Source organism: Coffea arabica, chromosome 1e (genome assembly GCF_036785885.1).
Source record: "Coffea arabica cultivar ET-39 chromosome 1e, Coffea Arabica ET-39 HiFi, whole genome shotgun sequence".
NCBI lineage: Eukaryota > Viridiplantae > Streptophyta > Magnoliopsida > Gentianales > Rubiaceae > Coffea > Coffea arabica.
In genome coordinates this window covers 53,320,304-53,336,100 of record NC_092311.1, presented here as the reverse complement: position 1 = coordinate 53,336,100, position 15,797 = coordinate 53,320,304, and the positions used below count along the sequence as shown (strand labels likewise).

General features: G+C 38.1%; 1 protein-coding gene and 1 pseudogene across 3 annotated transcripts; both read left to right on the top strand.

The window, feature by feature from the left end:
* The first annotated feature begins 450 nt into the window (after window positions 1-450).
* On the top strand, window positions 451-4,975 carry LOC113716031 (uncharacterized; annotated as a pseudogene).
* Window positions 4,976-7,687: 2,712 nt separating this feature from the next.
* Window positions 7,688-13,427, top strand: LOC113716013 (protein TIFY 4B). Of its 3 annotated transcripts, XM_027240316.2 has the most exons (9): window positions 7,688-8,148; window positions 8,348-8,541; window positions 8,774-8,913; window positions 9,875-9,965; window positions 10,056-10,215; window positions 10,507-10,569; window positions 11,564-11,621; window positions 11,718-11,935; window positions 12,832-13,427. In XM_027240316.2, exons 1-9 carry the CDS (start codon window positions 8,031-8,033, stop codon window positions 12,843-12,845), a joined length of 1,056 nt encoding a protein of 351 aa, XP_027096117.1. In that variant the 5' UTR covers window positions 7,688-8,030; the 3' UTR covers window positions 12,846-13,427. The 3 variants fall into 3 exon arrangements, with proteins under 3 accessions (XP_027096117.1, XP_027096123.1, XP_027096127.1); XM_027240322.2 differs by lacking the exon at window positions 11,718-11,935 and having other exon boundaries at window positions 7,690-8,148; XM_027240326.2 differs by lacking the exon at window positions 12,832-13,427 and having other exon boundaries at window positions 7,691-8,148; window positions 11,712-11,935.
* Window positions 13,428-15,797: the final 2,370 nt, after the last annotated feature.

Genomic DNA, 15,797 nt, shown 5'->3' with positions numbered 1-15,797 from the left:
TCAAAAATATTACATTATCAAATTTGTGTTACATTACAGGCGTCAACATACTATTAGAGTGTGTGACACCCCATTGTATAAGTATAACAGAAGAAGACCTCTTGTCGTCTGGAACAAGGCATCTGAATCGATCGAATGGCTGATTACTCTGTCTAGATATAGCAAACCCCTTCACCTGGAAACAGGAATAGTGATGCTTTGGCCAGTTGTACATCCTTAATTATTTTAACTCTCATTCCAGTTGTCTCTCATCTCAGCTTAAAAGTAAAGATATCCAGACTTTGTGAATCTTCTTTGCTTAAGACATTACTAAAGATGGCAACTAAAGAAACTTAAAAAAGTCAGATTTGAATTTGCAAATATACTTCCTCGCTTGGGGCAGTAAAAGCATATTTCACAGACTTTGCGTAAGCGAATTAAGTTTAGGTGCGCGGGTCTGCAGTCGTTTACCACTCCATTATTCACTATCAACGATACACAGAAAGAAATATGACATCTACGTCGGATGCGTCGCCCATCGGACTCGAGGATATTAAGAAAAAATTGTTCCACACTGCCATGAAAGCTGATTGGGAAGGAGTCATAGAAATGTACGAGAACCATCCCGAGACTCACACGGCCAAAATAACAAGATCAGGGGATACAGCATTGCATATTGCCATCTCAGACGGGCAAGAGCGCGCAGTCGAACGACTGATACAATTGATAGTTGCAAGGTCGGAGATAAAAGCAATGGAGGCCCTTATGGCAGAGAATGAGCGAGGGAACACACCTCTCCATTTAGCAGCATCACTGGGAAATGTTCGGATGTGCCATTTCATTGCTAGCAGAGAGACCAAACTCATGGGCCGTCGAGACTCCATTCTTCTTAGCTGCTCTTCACGGCAGGAAAGATGCTTTCCTCTGTCTGCATTCCCTTTGCGGAAGCGATCAAGGCTATTCCTTCTGCAGAAGGAATGATGGCGAGACCATTCTTCACTGTGCCATAGCAGGAGAGTATTTTGGTAACTTTCCGTTCTGCTGCTTTTACCTTTGTAAGCTGGAGCAACTTTTAATATATATATAGTAGTTCAGCGGAACAATTTCCTTGATCCATCGATATTGCACCCCCTATTTGTGTCACTCAAGTATATTGGTACTAGTATGCCTTGAGGGCTGAGTTAGTAGTATTATCTACTTCTACCTGAAGCTTAATCGAGTTTTTCATCGGTGTTGTTCACAGAGTTGGCCTTCCAGATAATTCATCTATATGAGGATCTTGTTAGCTGCGTCAACGAACAAGGCTTATCGCCACTCCACCTTCTAGCCACTAAGCCTTCAGCCTTCAAAACTGGAAGCCGTATCAGAGGATATTACAAAATTATTTACCATTGTAAGTCTCTCTTAGCTCCCTCTCAAATCCAAGGTGAGTTTATGGCAAAACTATCTGAAATTTGAGATTCACAAAACTCGTGCAAGTTGGGAAAAACTCTGCTCCATTACTTTTGAGATCTGTGCAACAGAGTTATACTTTTGTATGACTAACATGAGTACTATTTTTCAAGTCATAATCATCGATAAGCTGGAGCCTCGGACTCATTATCGTCAACCACTGTTTCGAGAGCTCAAATACAGCGAGAATGCCAAATATCCAGAAAATTATCAAAGCTGTGCCAACTTTGGCTGGCTAATTGGGAGAGCTTTTCGGTTACTTGGTGAGTAGAGGATCTATTGGCAGATCAAATACCATTGCGCTCGCTGTTCATCTTCAATTCAAATTTAGTAACTCGTTTTGTTGACTCCATTTATTCGATGGTGATTTAAATTTAAAAGATGCTTCTAGTGCAACATTGAACATACATGTTGCCAAAGACCTGTCCATCTATATTCATCCGAATCTATGTGCCCGAAATGCTGAAGCTAAACTATTTTTCATTTACAATGGACAGTACTAGGTAGGGGAAAGAATGATGGCGGCCAACAAGCAGATGCTGAGGACCCCGATGGGAAGCACAGCGAACAAAAAGGTCAAGTATTTAGGAGAAATTCGTGATGATATATAGACCTTCTATGCTGCATGTGAAGATGACACGCTAAAGTCTAGCATTTTTCAAAGAACAGAAGCTGTCCATGTCTTCATGTAGTTCTTCAACATTTTGACAAACTACTGACGATTAATTTACCCCTGTTAGTATTCATCCGTGAAAGCGCATCTATTAAAGAAAAAAGGGACCTTTTTTGTGGACTTTCCTTATTTTGTTGCAGATACTGAAGAAGCTGCACATGAAGTGCTTGAGCAAATGGAGTACATTATGGGTCTGTTTGGTTGGGGTAAAATGTTTTCCTTGGGAAAATATTTTCCGTGGAAGTAATTTTCCATGAAAATCATTTCCCTTTCATCATTTTCAGGTGTTTGGTTAGCTTATTGAAAATATTTTCTTACTTCATTTTTCTGGTGTTTGTTTAACTTTTGAAATATTTTCACTTTTATCTCTATTTTTACTTTCTACACATTATAACTACATACTTCTTCCCATGCAAAATAAGAAAATTTATTTTATTGTTTAACTTTAAAAAATCTTGGAGAAAGGTATATATGAATAAAAAATATCTCCTTAAGCAAATAAATAAATTGCTGGCCATTTAATGTCAAATATCAATCACATGCAATGCTTATTGTGACATATATCTTGCACTCTCACTGCTGAAAGTTTCTCTAGAAAAGAATGTCCCTATTATACATAATTAATTACTAGTATAGGATGAGTAGGATGAGATTTTTTTTTATTTTGAATATACTAGGGGAGGGTTGGGTGGTACGGGGGAGGGAGTGTAAGGAAGAGGTCTTGGGTTCGAGTCTTCCTGTTTACACTAAAAAAAAAAAAGAACATACTGCAAGATGATTTCAGTAAGTTTGGAACATACTACAGGCAAGATGCATGCATTTCGGAAAACAACTTCAGGAAGTTGGGAAGGGAAGTTGTTTTCCATAAGATGAGTGAAAATATTTTACATAGGAAAATGTTTTCAGTAACTTTTGTGCAACCAAACACGGGAAATTAGGAAAATATTTTCCTGGAAAACATTTTCACCCGAAACAAACGGACCCTATAAATTGATATGTTGCTTCTAATACATAAAAACTTGAAAAGGATCCGTATACAGTGAATTTAGGATCTTCATGGATCCAATCTTGCTCCCAAGTCGCTGATTTGTTGTATCGCTTCTTTATCAGCATTGCATCAAAGGCAAAGAGCTGAAGGGCGTCCTGCTTTTCCGGCCATTTATGTTACTTGCTTTGATGCAATTAAGTTCATGTCCAAGGCAATGCTAATTATCTTCGGCTTAGGTACATAAGGCAAAACCTTGCATTATGCACTTACCAAGTGTTTTGGCACTCTGAAGGCTTTCCAGTCATTAGCTTGAGCATTTTGCACAGGTTCAATGGAGATAGTTAAGCTGCAGAATAGAAAACAGAAGCACGTATGGTCGGTCCAGGTCTTAGATGAACTTCTTAAGCGCAGTTCTAGACATGAATATGAAGATAATGGACAGAATCCACCAGATGCACCATTACTCAAAGACGACGGAACAAAGCCTTATTCATTAATGGATGGGGGTGGCGTTGCCTTCTCTGCTTCGCTAATTCCACCGCCACCCGCAGAAGGTAATTCTTTTGGCATGACCACAGCACAACTCTGCCTGGCAATAAAACGGATATGGAATTGAATTAACCACAGTCTCAGCACAGACTTTTCATCGATCGTTTCTTAGACAAATAATTTTCTTGTTGAGACATTGCACTCGGACTACTGAAGGCAATTTCTTTGTTTAGTGAGCTGACTAGACAGAAATCTTTAATGGCAGGAGGGAATGGGCAAGACACTGAAACGGGGAAGAGGGAGACACCTATACTGATTGCTGCAAAGAATGGTGTGGTTGAGATGGTGTACAAAATTCTTCAACTTTTTCCTGTGGCACTTCACGACATGAATTCCGATAAGAAGAATGTAGTTCTGTTAGCGGTTGAGAACAGACAGCCCTATGTTTACCGGCTTTTACTCGACATGAAAATAATGAGAGACTCCATATTCCGAAAAGTTGACAAGGATGGCAATAGTGCATTACATCTTGCAGCAAGGCTAGGAGAATATCGACCTTGGCTCATCCCAGGTGCTGCGTTGCAAATGCAATGGGAGATCAAGTGGTACGAGGTAAGAGATATTGAAACCCGAACTTCTCTTTTAACATATACGAAATTCCAGAGACATTTATTTTGCGAAGAAATTGATCCAATTGATGTTGTGGATGCAGTATGTCAAGAAGTCCATGCCTCAGCACTTCTTTGCACGCGTTAACAAGGAAGGAAGGATCCCCAAGGACGTGTTCACTGAAACTCACCAGGAGCTCGTGAAGAGCGGGGGACAGTGGCTGACCAACACCTCCCAATCATGCTCCGTCGTGGCAGCACTCATAGCCACGGTTGCCTTTGCAACATCAACCACCGTTCCAGGCGGTGTCAAGCAAGACATCGGTACGCCAACGCTGGAGAACGAGCCGGCATTTGACTGCTTCGCCATTTCATCCCTCGTTGCACTTTGCTTTTCGGTCACCTCCTTAGTCATGTTTCTAGCCATTCTCACGTCCAGGTACCAAGAACAAGATTTTGCCACCAGCTTGCCCAGTAAGCTTCTGTTGGGCTTAACTTCGCTGTTTGTATCCATAGCTTCCATTCTCATCTCATTCTGCTCCGGCCACTTTTTTGTGCTCAAAGATAAGCTCAAGTTCGCGGCCTTCCCCGTTTATGCAGTGACTTGCTTGCCCGTCGCCTTGTTTGCTATAGCCCAATTCCCTTTGTACTTTGACCTTATTTGGGCTACCATTCATAAAGTTCCCCAGCGTAGCTACAAAGCCATTCCTTTGTGACACAGATTGATGTATCTTCAGCCCAAGCATCTTTATGTTTAGTCCGCGAGTTCCACTCTTTCCCTTGTTTGGATTGTCATACATTTTCTGTGAATGTATTTTTTATTTTATATATATCAAATCACTATAATATATATTTTTACAAAAATTTCTAAAAATATCGATCCAAACCGAAAAACTTATCAAATTTTCGGTTTCCTAGGCCTTTGGCCCTGGCTGTATTTGTGGATTTATCCCGAAATTTCAGTCAGATCCGAGCTTTTTCACTACTTATTTCATGGTGCATCCTGTTCTCCCCTCCCACGCATCCCAGTCCCAAGAGAAAAAGGGTAAATACCATAAAGTAAAGTACTATTCAAGGCATGTCAGTTCCCGCTTTCACCAAGAAAAAAAATTATTAATGCATATGAAAATTATCTTGGATATCTCACGAGTAGAATTTTGGCATTTGATCCTCCGCTCAAAACATTTTTGTGTTATACTCCATATTACGCCATATATCCTTCACGATTATTTGACCATTTTTATGATCCTTATTATCATGAAACATTAATTCTAGTAAAAATTTAATGAAGAATGCTATGACTTAAATTATTCTTCTCTCATTCAAGAAAAATTTTAATCCGCTTGAGAGTCAAATTTGATGCTAGCCAGAAATCTTGGTAGTAATATTTACGAAAAAAAAAACTAAAACTAAAACCCGATGAAATTTGCCTCACAAACAAAATATGCTTTTTTATTTTCGAACTGGACAAGAGTCGGGTAGAAGAACGAAGGCCTCCTAAATTCCGTCCGATGACATACCAGAACAGACTAATGTTAATCAGCGGGACGCCGATATATTCCGAAAGTCCAAATCTTCGACCGTTCGTTGAGGTGAATTTAAAAGATAAAGTCCTAAGGTTTTTTTTTAATTGGGGGGGTGTGGGGCCCTCGGTGGGGTTTGAAAGAACACGAACAATACTCATTTAAGCAACAAAATGGCCCTACGATGCGAACTATGGTCGAGGAATGGACCGTGGGACGGGATGGTTCAATTGCAAGGATGCAACGTGGCCCTATCTACCCGTGCTATGCCGGATAAGTGGGCCCCCGGGTCATAAAATGAAAAATTGACAGAGTGGAAAGCCCAAGGGTCGAGAGTTAGTTTGATCAGCTACTCCGCGGTTCACTCTTCTTGTATTCGTCAGACCGCTATCGAATTCGGATAGCTTAACGCGTGGCGAAACAGGATGTACCACCAAATTCCATCGTATACTGGTCCCACGACCAGACGCTTGTTATCTTTTTTGGGTCAAACGTCAATATCTACGCACTAATCCTGTACTGGTAATATAAATTAGGGGGCTTAGAAGGAGAGGAACGCACCACCTCTATAGCATGCTACCTACCCTTTGGATTTAGCCACAAGTACAAGGGTTAAACCCTTCTACATGCAATAAGAACTACTCCTACTGTCCTACACCTCTAAACTAGAGAGGGTGTAGTTGATACTACTCTTACACCAAAGAGCCCCACCCCAAAGTCAAAATGAGAAGGTGTAGTACTATACATGCAAGTGCAAGAGTTTTAATCCTTGACTTGCAATCAAGACTACTCTTTTTATCTCTAAACTAAATGAGACTAGATGAGTGTATTATTATACATCCTTCGAATTTAATTGGAAGTGCAAATATTTGAATCATTATTATTGATTTGCAGCCAAAATTGCATCATGCGCCTCACTTGGTGGTTTGCTCACCTAAGGTGATTTGGTTTACTAGATATTTGTGTTGACCTCTTGTAATTTGTTTCTCCCCCTTCTTTAAATAGCTATTATTTTTTCATTTCAAAATATTTTTTACATTTTACCAACTATATTTTAAAACACTGATTTTTTGTCCCTTATAAAATTTAGTCAACCAAATTTGGTCGTAACTTAGGTTTTCAATCATTTTTTAGCCTAAATCTACAATGTGGTCCATACGATATTTTTTTTTTATGTATAAAAAATTCAAATCTCATTTTAAGAGCAAAAATAGATATGAGTTGGGTAATTTATTTGGTTACAAATATTTTATAGGAGTAAAAATAAATGTGGGTTGGATAATTTGTTTAACTGCAAATAAGATCCGACATATTTGCACTAAAAAAATAATCTCATGTGGTTCACATTGTGTATTCATGTTAAACAATGATAAAAAAACCTCAGTTATGACCAAATTTGACCGACTTGATATTGTAAGAATGTAAAATCAAAATTTCAATGCAAGGATTGAAAATTTCATTTGACAAAAATATACTGGACTTTTTAAATCTTTTTCTTTTTTTTTTTTTGCGAAAATTAGCAACCTGAACAAGGCCCTTCTTTTTGAAATATGGAAAAAGGTAAATCAACTGCTCGTTGGTTGTTGGCCATCACAAGAGACTTTAAATCTTTGAGGGGTGGGAGATTAAGGATACAAATTTTACCTTCCATCTCTTTGTCACTAGTATACGGCTTCTCCAAGTTCATATAATGTATAGTGTCACCATGGCTTCTTCGAGTCCATACTAGTGCAAAGTGTACTCATCTATCTGATGGTAGTTTAGTTGCCCTCCATGACCCAGTTGGACTTCCTTAAAATAAGTTAGAGTAAGAGTACCTGATAGAAAAAAAAAAAAAAAAAAAAAGGGAACGGTGAACACAGGCTACACGTTGAGAGTCTGGAGGTGGGAAAGAAAAATTGGAGGGAGGCAAAAAATGAAAGCTATTATGAAGAGCAAGAAATGAGTGAATTGTGGACATGTGGGAGGAGAAAATTGTAAAATCGAGGAACGCAAGTACGTGGCGTCCTGGGGTTGTAGGCTTGAATGCCCCCCAGCCCCATGCCCACCATTCCTTGAATAAAAGAGCCCCGAAAACATAGCGGCGACGCCGCGGCCAATTTCCCGAGGCGCACACACACTCACACACTAACATTCACTCAGCCACCAATTCTGAAGTTCAACCCAACCACACTCTCACTCTCTTCACTAGTCTTGCTGCTGCTGCAACTGCCTCTGAGTTTCACCATAGCCGTCGATCGATCTCTCCTTACGCCAGAACAAGGAACCATTATATCGGACAAATACCGGGTGAGAAATTCAGGGGAATTTCTTCCGCCATGCCACCGGAAGAACCCCTTTCCAAGTCACCTCTCGATAAGCCTCTCCAACAACTTACCGAAGACGACATTTCTCAGCTCACTCGAGAAGATTGCCGCCGTTACCTCAAGGAGAAAGGTAGTTGTGGAAAATTTCTCACGATAGGCGTTTATTATTATTAATTTTTTAAAAATGTTTGTAGAGTGGAAAGTGGGATAATAAAGTAATGGTGCCATGAGTTTTTTTCTCTTTTTTTCCCCCCTTTAATATACATTTTTGGAAAAAAAGAAAAAAGAAAAAAGAGAGACCCACGTGAACGAGGATGATGTCCATACAGGGATGAGACGGCCGTCCTGGAACAAATCACAGGCGATCCAGCAAGTTATATCACTTAAAACGCTCCTAGAGCCCCCGACATCGGATTCAGACTCCGCCGCCGGCACCTGCAAGAAGCGCTACATTCCCCGTCCCCGTTTTGATAATCTCAACAACAACAACAACAACAAAAATGATAATCCCTCTTTGAACAGTGTGCGTTTCAATAATTCTTCCCCGCTCTGCATTGTTCTCCTTGTCTCTGCTACTATGATATTGTTATTACTACTATTATTTGTTTTATTATTTCTAAGCATCATTAGCTTAGCTCCTTCTTACCTCTTTTGTTTGTATTTCTTTACTGTGTTAGTAAATAAAGTGCCTGCCATAGTTGCACTTATTAATTGTTTTCTCGATTTGTTTAATGACTTATCGAAACCAAATGTAGGCAACCAGGGGAACCAGCGCCGATGCTGAAGTTTCTGAGTCGGCGGAAGAAGCAGTGCCGTATGAGGGTGGGAAGGATGTAGAAAAGCCTGATGTTTCTGGCCGTCTCCTTGTGGGGGACAGTGACTCGACTCCCCCAAGGTTATTAGCCTTTCACATTTGTAGGAATTCCGTGGTCGACTCCTTGTTTATAGCCGGCCAATTTTGATGCTTGAGGCTATGTTCTTTGAGTAACAAGTGGATTTTTCATTTTTGCTTAATTTTCTTTTTCCATCTTCTTGAATGTCTTTGTCGTCCTGTGGGGCTTGGGAAGGTTTCATATATGTAGGTTGCATTGCTGTACTATCTGAGTTTCACGGATGCTTTGACAGTCAGATTATGTATAGCTAAGGTTTTCCTGTGCATTCTTGGTCTATTCAATGGCAGGATGGCTTAAGCTGGTTAATTGCAAATTTTCATTCTTTCTTTTTTTTTGGTAAGAAAATTAAAATAAACATGAGGTGTTGTATCCGAGGCCTAATGGAAAGATCAAGTCTTTGAACAGACAGAAACTTGCAAAGATGTAAACCCTTGTTATGAAACTGGATTTAGTTTTCTTTCTGTTTTCCTTTAAAATTGATGATGTTTGTGAGTAGACATTAATTCTCATCCCATCGTCCTGCTTCAACTTAAAGTTATTTTGCTGCTTAAATCCAGGAGTAGTTCCTGCTGTCAGATTGAGGACTAGAAAATTTGAGACTGCTTCATTAGAAGGGCAATAAAAATGAATGTGCTTAGCAGCTCCCCCCCCCCCCCCCCCCCCCCAAAAAACAAAAAAAAACACCACACAAGGGCCCCACCATGTAGTCTGTCATAGTTTCAGGCGTTTCTTGCCTGTCTAATTTTGGGCTTTTTACAGCTTGTGTTACCTATAATTTCAATACTATGTCAAGGTAGATGTTTTACTAGAGCTTCACACCAATCTGTTATTTTATGGAATTTTTTTACTTGAGCTTGTGTGATGTGAAACCCCAATGGGCTAAATGAACTTTAGTTGAATTGATCAATGCTCTTTAATCCTTGTTAGCATATCACCTAAGACATTTCACCTCCACATCCCCAGGAATACAGATTCCTCAAACACTCCAGTAGGACAGATGACAATCTTCTATTGTGGTAGAGTGAACGTGTATGATGATGTCCCAGCTGACAAGGTTTTCAGATTTCTTTTCACTGAAAGTTCATGATTTTTGTTGTTAATGTGATTCTTATGCTTCTAACTTGTCCTAATTATGCGTTTTTAGGCACAAGCACTTTTGCATCTTGCTGCAAGCCCACTTCATTTGCCTCAGGAACCTCTCATTGACAGTTCTCTGGCGCTGCTTTCTACACGCCACCTACAGGCAACAAGTGTAAAAGCAAGTCCAGATTCTGCTGTTATACTACTGCCAAATACACAAACAGGTTATATTGTCATTCTAGCATCCTGGTTATAATTTATTTGTTATTTAGTTGGTTTGGGCTTTATAGATTCTCTGGTAGTTGAGTGTGATTTAATGCTACATGATTATGACTTGTACAAATCAAATCAACACAGACCTGAAAATTGGGCTTAAACAAAGTTTCAATAGCTCCTCTTTTCAAACAGCTTGAGTTGACTTATGACTGTGAAACCAATGCAAGTCATAGTTATGTAATAAACTATGGATCATGCTAAATTGGTTCCTGATTTAATTGTCTTGATTTTCTATACAGTTAAAATGAATGAGAGCACTCGGCTGCATGGAGAAGAATACAAGTTTCCTGAAGACAATCCTGGTAGGTGCTTTTAGCTATGCGAGCTTCTCTTCTCTGTGAATGGAACATTGGGACATTTTGAGTGATTAACCACGACAGTAAAACTTCTGAAGCAAATAGTTTTCATTCTCAATTAACAAGAAAAACCAGTTTACTTATCCTTGTGCTTTACATTGTTCATAGTTGACATGCAGTGCAATTTTATCTTTTAGTAGCTTTATACCATGTCCATCTTGAGATCACTACATGGTATATATAGCATCAGTATATCATGGGTGACAATTTTTTACTACTTGGTTTTTCTCTATCTAGCTCCATCTCACATGAGAAATAACTTTTTCTTGCAGCCATATTACTTGAATGTCCTCGTCCACCCACCTGGGTGGAAGGAAAATATGCTTGCACTTTTTGGTTTGTTTTCAGTTTTTTTTGAATAATTCTGTTTGATTTTCTGTCCTGATATCTTGATATTATCTAGTTAACCTTCACCAGGAGTACTACTTGTTTTGTTTTTTGACTGTTGAGAGAGAAAAGAAACCTATGTTTAGAGCCAAAAGAAATACAATTAACCTTCTGATGTTTTGGACGCATGGATGTTCAGCAGGGATTGAGGAGGAAGTGTGTACAATGGAATATGCAAAAATAATAGAAAGAGACTCCAGCTCCAACGCTTCTCTTCAACCTAGAAAATGGACTTTCCTTTTAAACATGTGCTCAGACATCTTGTCCTAACATCTCATCTTCAATGCATACTATTGCTAAATCATGGGTTTGCAACTGCTTAAATTTGTTTTAGCTGAGATTGTGCTGAAGCCAATTACCTTGGTCTCTGGTCCAAGTTTGTCTTAATGTAGTTCACGTGATTGAACTTTTCTTGCAAGCATTTGGATTAATTAGTTCCACATACTAGATTAAAATGCATTAAAAATGACTAAAGCTTTGTCATCTATTCTTTGAATTAATATTCAGCCCTATTTTTATTTTATTTTTTAACTTTTAAATTTTCATGAAGCAGATGTCCCAGCAAGCAGAAAGGCTTCAGTTCAAAGATATCTTGAGAAGCGGAAAGACAGGTACTGTAGATAACTATTTGATACTTTACCAGAAAGGGATAAGAAATGCAAGCACTCTATTCTCTTCTCCATTCCTCATAATTCTGTTAGATGAAGGTTTAAGAGCAAGAGAAAGGTAGGAACGACGCCAACGACTAGCTTGGACGTCTACTTAAACCATCAGATGGGGCATCAGTTCCCAAATGAGCACCCAAGTAGGACTGACCCATGCTCCCCACCCCAAATTAGACCATCTAATACACCTATAAGGTGCAGCTCAATGGAGAATAATTTAACCGGGAATGCAAATTTTTCCGCTGGCATTAAAGACAAAGGTAATGCTGTTAGCTGTTAACCTTGTGTTGTTTTTGACCTACAAGGTTATTGTATTTAAATGAAGCTATTTAAAAAATTTTAATGTTTCTGTCTTTTTCATCAAGTATAACATTTGATTCTATTTTATCCTGTGTGGAGGAATTGTTATTTGCATCTTGAACAGAAAATGCTTGAACATCCTTCTTGTTATGGACAAAAGGCAGAAAAGAACTATGAACACTAACTGATTCCCTTGGTAAAACAGCCATTCATCCAAACATGAATAACCATCTGGTTTTGTAATTTATCTACACTGAACAGGGAAAATTGGTTAGCGTGTTATGAACCTTTTGACAGATTTCTAGGTAGAGTATAACTTCTGTTCTATCTGTTTTCATTACCGGAGATAAGGCATAAAGCACATGTAATTGGAGTGAATGTGCTTCTGCATCCTTCGATTGTTAAGAAGTTAGTTGCTTTTCTGACTGTTTATTCTCTGATTTCCTTTCTTGGCTACATTTAAATGTGTTAGTTCTTTATTCTTAATAACAGCTCAATATACATAGAATTAATCCTATTTTGTAGTAAGTGACCCTTAAAAAAAACTGTGGCTAACAGAAGCTGAGAAAATATTTGAAGAGACCCTCTGCCATCTGAAGTCTTTTATCTTTTTTCTTGTATATGCGATGCCATAAGTTCCTATGAGTTATACTCTTTTGCCTCTCTAAGCATCGTATTCATTGATGGCTTCTACTCTTGTCTTTGATATCATTATGCTCAAATTGTCCGACTTTGCTCTAATTGAGTCATTTGTATAGCCATGTAATAAAAGACAAAGTCTGTTCAATACCGTTAAAAATAAATTGCTCCTGAATATCAGACATGTAACAGCGTAGGGTGTTTTGCTCTCTTTCAGATGTGAAAAAATGAGAGGGAAAACACAGACACACAAGGCACCCTAGTTAGTCTATCTTCAAGTCGCGTAAAGTGAAGGCAATGTCAATTCAGATGATACGAGGCAAATCGTGAGGAACCATGTGGATATAAACATTTCTTCATCAGCTCATTTGGCATCAACATTCTACTTCAAGGCTGTTGCTTTTTCTGGTCAAAGGTGAGGAAAGGGAATTTGTCGTCGAGTTTCCTCTCTTCTCTGTGATACGTGTTCACTTTGTCAGTGAAATTGGAGTATCCTGATGCGGATATCATTACTGGGTTTTGACGCCCACGCCCGGTAGCAAGGTCCTCTTTTCATGACACTGGTTCTTGAGGATCTTCAAGCTTGTATATCGACCGACAGTTTAACATTGCAACCTGCGATGCCTATTCTAGGAATTCACATCAAGGTCTAGGCAAGTTTTAGTCTGATGACACGTTTGGCGGTACATAGGTTACATTCTTATCACGTTGGTGATACTTTTTTGAGACTGATGTAAATCATTGAGGAATTGGAGCAGCATGAAGCTAAATCCACGGCGGCTATTATTAGTGAATTACTCTCTTGTTTCATCATTCTCTCTTAGCAAATTGGTTTTGGCATTTAGCTTCTTCTCAATTATCTTCTTACCTACTGCAAATAACACGATAGAGATTCTATGCTACGAAGAAAACACGAGCATTTTTAATTCCCAGCGATGTGCTTAATTTTAGATATATAAGATAAGGGTACGTTGGCTTGCAACTTTCACATTAGTGTTATCTCTCTCTCTCTCTCTCTCTCTCTCTCTCTCTCCATTGTTCGGTTGGCACGACAAAAGAAGCGCTTTTTGGAGAAAATTTTTTGTATTTTTAGTGAACATATTTCTTAATCATTTTTTTTAACTTTACATACTAACAAATTGCTGGATTATACTTTTTATATATATATATATATATATATATATAAATTTCTAAAAATAGCAATCCAAACTAACTCTTAAGATTTGTCATATTGAGTAAGAAAAGGGAAAAAAAGGCGTGTTTGGATAGAGATCATTTGAAATAATTATTGTAACGCTTTTTATGATATAATAATGTATGTGAAATAAAAATGTGATCGATAAGATAAAAATATGTATTAAAAAATGTGTTTGTGATGTAAGCAAATAAACTTTTGGCAAATAATTCCTATTCAAACACAAACATTTCATGTTTTGCGAAAGTCCTTGGCTTTATTATTAGTATTAGCCTAACAAGGTTCATTAATAGTATCATCTTAAGGATCTGTTAGATTCTACTAGTTGTAGAATTACTACCTCTCCGTCCCTCGCTCTCTTTCTCTGATTTTTTTTTCTCTCTGAATTTATTTGAGTATAAGTTCTTTTTTTTTTTGGTAAGAAAGAAGTTACTAAAATTCAAATAGTCAGTACAAGATCCAGTGCAAAATATCGAGTTTAAGATCTCGAATTTACAAGACGGGGCAAACAAAATGCCCTACAATCATTCTCTACTAGTTTTGCGATGGCTGCAGGCTGGTCATTGAGCACCTTGAGGCCTTCTTCCTCTGTTTCTGCACCCCATTTGAGTATAAGTTCTATGATTTCTTATACTCGTTTAAAGAACCTCGCAGACAATCCTGTTTGTATATATAATGGAATTGGAAATATTAAAATTTTATTTCTCTGTGAGTTCAGTTCGTCATTGCATAATGCTTTGAATTTTCAAGTAGATCGATGTCGAAGAATAGTTCCTTGTTGATTCCGTATTGTTAATTGCGCCCAAGGCCACCAATTCCTTGTTGCTCAGCTTTAGCCTTATAAATTATTCATTCTCCACCTTTGTCACTTTTAAGACTAATAATAATGCATATAAAATGTATGGGAATTCAAGTTCCACTCATGGTAAGTACATAAGCATTAAAAGGAAAAAGATAAGACAAGAGGAAGATAGGCATGTAATTTGGTCAACCCCTCCCAAGCATTAAACTAATGTGATGGTAAACTTCTATGGTGGTTTATGCCATCTCTTTCATACTAATCTGGGACAATTAAACGCATCCCACAGAGTTTCTCTAGTTTGCTACGTAGAAAAACTCCAACTTTGCTCAGCTCAGGCATGATGATATAGAGAGTTTCTTCCGTGTGATGTCTTTGGATACGCTAATATTATACTCCCTCCCTTTTTTTATAACTGACGTTTAAGAAATTTGCTCTTAAGTACTTTTATCTGTCGTTTTACTATCCCATGCAGCATTAATTATTTTTTCACAATTTTACTCTTTTATCTCTCTTTTCCAATACAGGGTTCTTAATTACTACTCCTAGTTAGTTTGCATTGCTTTTGGCCTAGTAAAACAACACCATTTAGTACTCTAGTGAGAGAAAACATGGGTGAATTGGACAATTAATGAGGGTACAAAAGGAAAATAGTGTATAGATTTAAACAATGAAAAACTTTTCTTAATTGGTATGTAAAACCTTAAACGTCAGTTATAAAAAAAGGGAGGGAGTAGTTATGTAAGTGGATCAGGGGACTCTCCAATGTGCCATTGTAGGGCGGCGTAAATGCTAGTATAACATTTGACGTTGATGTATATAAAGCTGTTGGGTGCTCCCGGGGATGCATCAGCACTTAGAGTGCATTAAAGTAAGGGATAATTTCAGAAACCTCCCTTCAGGTTTCTAGCAATTATAGGGAACTGCTCTCAAGTTTTAAAAATTACACATACCTCTCTTGCTTTTAAGGTTTATGTAACAACATAGACCCAATAGCCTATAATTTTTTACAAATATCCTAAAAGACCCTTCTTTAGAGAACAAGACAAAACAAAACAAGGTTTTAATTTTTAATTTCTTGTATGTGTCATACTCACCGTAAAAAACAAACACTCGCGAGTCAAACTCATCTCAAAATTTATTACTTGTTAATTCTTGCCTAATGCAACTCACTACTACTACTTCCAAT

What these genes read in the sequence shown, in the direction of transcription:
- LOC113716013 (XM_027240316.2), top strand. Translation starts at nt 8,031, where the DNA reads ATGCCACCGGAAGAACCCCTTTCCAAGTCACCTCTCGATAAGCCTCTC. An exon ending in CCGTTACCTCAAGGAGAAAG is followed by an intron (nt 8,149 to 8,347) that starts GTAGTTGTGGAA and finishes ATGTCCATACAG; the next exon opens with GGATGAGACGGCCGTCCTGG. An exon ending in GTTTCCTGAAGACAATCCTG is followed by an intron (nt 10,570 to 11,563) that starts GTAGGTGCTTTT and finishes TTCATGAAGCAG; the next exon opens with ATGTCCCAGCAAGCAGAAAG.